This window comes from Gekko japonicus, unplaced genomic scaffold (assembly GCF_001447785.1).
Source record: "Gekko japonicus isolate JY-2015 unplaced genomic scaffold, Gekko_japonicus_V1.1 scaffold5472, whole genome shotgun sequence".
In the NCBI taxonomy this organism is placed as follows: Eukaryota; Metazoa; Chordata; class Lepidosauria; order Squamata; family Gekkonidae; genus Gekko; species Gekko japonicus.
In genome coordinates, this window is record NW_015169348.1 from 4,379 (window position 1) to 7,732 (window position 3,354).

At 47.5% G+C, this 3,354-nt stretch overlaps 1 protein-coding gene across 1 annotated transcript in view; it reads left to right on the forward strand.

Moving 5' to 3' along the window:
* Positions 1–3,354, forward strand: part of LOC107115038 (nesprin-2-like) — a gene marked incomplete at its 3' end in the record, with an annotated part of 47,899 nt that overhangs the window by 3,054 nt on the left and 41,491 nt on the right. The window contains exons 2-3 of the mRNA XM_015416644.1: positions 1,062–1,197; positions 2,587–2,715. Of these exons, the coding sequence (XP_015272130.1) occupies positions 1,062–1,197; positions 2,587–2,715 (265 nt within the window). The remainder of the gene's footprint in view (positions 1–1,061; positions 1,198–2,586; positions 2,716–3,354) is intronic.

Sequence of the window (3,354 nt, forward strand, 5' to 3'; positions counted from 1 at the left end):
AGCTTTTGTTGCACACGAAAGCTTATACTCAGAATCTTACTTGTTTCTTAAAGGTGTCACTGGATTGCTGAGCGGTCGGGTTAGAACAGATAAAAGGAAGTACTTCTTCACCCAAAGAGTGATTAACACATGGAATTCACTACCACAGGAGGTGGTGGCAGCTACAAGCATGGACGGCTTCAAGAGGGAATTAGATAAGCATATGGAGCAGAGGTCCATCGGTGGCTATTAGCCACAAGGTATAGATAGGGACTCAATGTTCTGTATTCTTGGTGCTGGGGGGGCAACAGTGGGAGGGCTTCTAGTGTCCTGGCCCCACTGCTGGACCTCCTGATGGCACCTGGTATTTTTGGTCACTGTGTGACACAGAGTGTTGGACTGGATGGGCCATTGGCCTGATCCAACATTGGCTCCTCTTATGTTCTTATGACTCAGACTTTGTTCATAAACTGTGAAGGTTTAACAAACCACACATGGCTTCTAGCCACAGTCCAGCCCATAGTTAAGGTGCACAAACCCATTGAAAACAGTGGCTTTACGAGAACTTGAATGTGTTGGATTGTGCTGTCTGTGAGTTTTGTTGTTTCTTGGGAGCATTGATTCAGGTCAGACTGCAGTCCTGACGCATGGACCAAGTTCATTAATGCCCCTTTCCAGCAAGCTAGGCAGAACCAGGATGTCCTTTCCCACGCTGCTTGGATTGTCTGGGAAACCCTGGGGTCAGAGGTGGGGTGCCCAGTAGCCCAAAGCTGAGGCAGTGCTGGAAGGGAGAAGAGCTTCCATGGGACCTGGGGATTCTCACATTGCCTTTGTGTGGAACAGCAAGATGTTCTACCACAAAATCTGTTATGCCACATACCTAAGCAGAACCACTTGAAATCAGTGAGACCCAGTGCCAAGTATAAACCTGTTTGGGGTTCAGAACTTTACAGAGCTCAGATTTCGGGTGCTTCCTTGTTGGTTGTGTTAGGTCCAGGAGACTTGGTTCTAGACCGTTTCAACAAAATAATCTCTCTCTCTCTCTCCCTCTCTTTCTCTCATTCATGTCACCTCCTAATCAGTCATGAGGCATCCGTCTTGGGAAATGGACCTCCCGATCTCATCACAAAGGACCCGGTGGGTGACAAGTGGCGGTACTTGGAAGAAGAGCTGCTGTTCAAGATGAGGCCACCTCACGGCCAACTCACTGAACCTCAGGTTAGTGTCGAATACCTTTCTAGCTAATCCTTCTACATCGGACAGATAGGTCAGCCCCCTACGCAAAAGAGTAAGTGAACATAGATCCGAGATTTAAAACCACAACTGTCAAAAACCAGTGGGAGGACATTTTAATCTTCCAGAATATTTCTTCACTGACCTAAGAGCAGTCGTCCTCAAACAGAGAAGCTTAAAGGGGAGCTTACCACCCTGAGATTGCCGAATTTGAGTTTATTCAGTTTGGTGTCGTGGTTAAGAGCGGCGGACTCTAATCTGGAGAACCAGGTTTGATTCCCCACTCCCCCAAACCCAGTTCTCCAGATTAGAGTCCACCACTCCTGGCCACTACAATATCCTTTTAGAGAATAGTTAGTAGTATAAACCTGGCAACATTGTCTTTGGCTTGTCCACTTGTTCACTGCCTCGGAGCAGATGTGACGTTCTTTATCTCCTTACGCTTGTGTAGTTCTTCCTCTACACTCTGACGTGAATTTTCCCCACCATGCCATTTCTTGATTTGTTGGATTATTTCAAGCCACACTGTGGTTCACCAAAATACAGAATGAGCCCTGTTGGCCTTGAAAGGTCTGAAATCCGACATACCTGAGGGATTTCCCCATATATACCCCAGAGAGCACTACTGTCGGGGTCACAACACCAATTGACCCTCCCAGGCCCTAAGAATGCCAGGCTCGCTGCTTCTAAGGCCAGGGCCTTTTCAGTGGTGGCTCCATACTGGTGGAATGAGCTCCCGGAAGAGATCAGGGCCCTGCGGGATCTTCTACGGTTCCGCAGGGCCTGCAAGCAGGCGCTCTTCCACCAGGCTTTCAATTAGGAGCCACCCTCACCACTACCACCAACATCTGTGGTTTGGGCCGGCCCCAGCTTTGAGACCGAGCCATTCCATCGTGTGACGCCAGACAATTACTTAATCTGAAATTGTCTGCTGTTACATCATATAGCACGCCATCTCAATTAGTGATGGAATGTTTAGTACTACTAGCACTTTATGATCATCTGACTGATTTAAGATGTTTAAAATGTTTTTGTATGGATTTTATGGTACCTTGTACCGATTACTGTAAGCCTCCCTGAGCCTGTTCGCAGGGAGGGCGGGATACAAATGGAATTAATAAATAAAATAAATAAGACAGAATTTCAGCCCCATGTGCATACATCCCACTTGCATATATTTGTACAGGTACAGCAGATGTGGGATTGCAGGCCAGTTTCAGGCCGGATGCTGAGAGCAGGCACAGCAATATCCCGATTATCTTTGTGACCCGCTTGCTTTGAATCGTCAGGTTTTCTGAGAAGAACGTGGTGTGCTACCTGTGATGTTAATCTCCCGCGTTTGTCCAAACACATTTTGTTTTCTCCAAATGTTAGATCACTACCAAAATAAATATCCTGCCCAAGGGTGCTGCATCGAGTGTAAGAACTCCAACGGTTGAGGAGCTGAAAAGATATACCGCGCAGCTCGGCAATCTCAGTCAAGAAGCATCTGTCCAGACCCAGGTACTCAGTGTGTTTCTCTCCGTTATGTAAGTCACCCGTGTGGCTAGTGAGCAAGATCCAGCCTCAGCCAATGGCGATATTCATTTCCTCCTTCATTTTTATTATTAATTTATTAAAACGTTTATACTCCCCTCCTTTCAATGTGGTTCGTAATGTGCATCCTAAAAGCAGGTGTTCGTTCTTTGATCCGTGTTATTTATAGTCTGCCTTCCTCCCCGAGACTCAAGGTGGATTACATTTTATTTACATTACTTATAGTCCCACCTATCTCACAGTCTCAAGGTGGATTACACAAGGTATAGAATCACAGAGTGGTTCATACTGCATTTCCATACAACTGCATATCTTCAGGACCGCCTCCTGTGGTATGTCCCCCCCCAAAAAGTATTACGCCCTGCAGAGAACAACCTGCTGGCGATCCCCAGCCCAAAAGACGTCCGGCTGTCCTCGCAACCAGAGTCAGGGCCTTTTCGGACCTGGCTCCTACCTGCTGGAACTCTCCATCGAACAACATCTGTGTCCTGTGGGACCTAATGCAGTTCCACAGGGCTCGCAAGGCAGAGATGTTCCACCAGGCTTTTGGTTGAGGACAGCAAGGGGTACCATTCAATCTGGCGCTCCCACCCCCCCGGTTTCTCT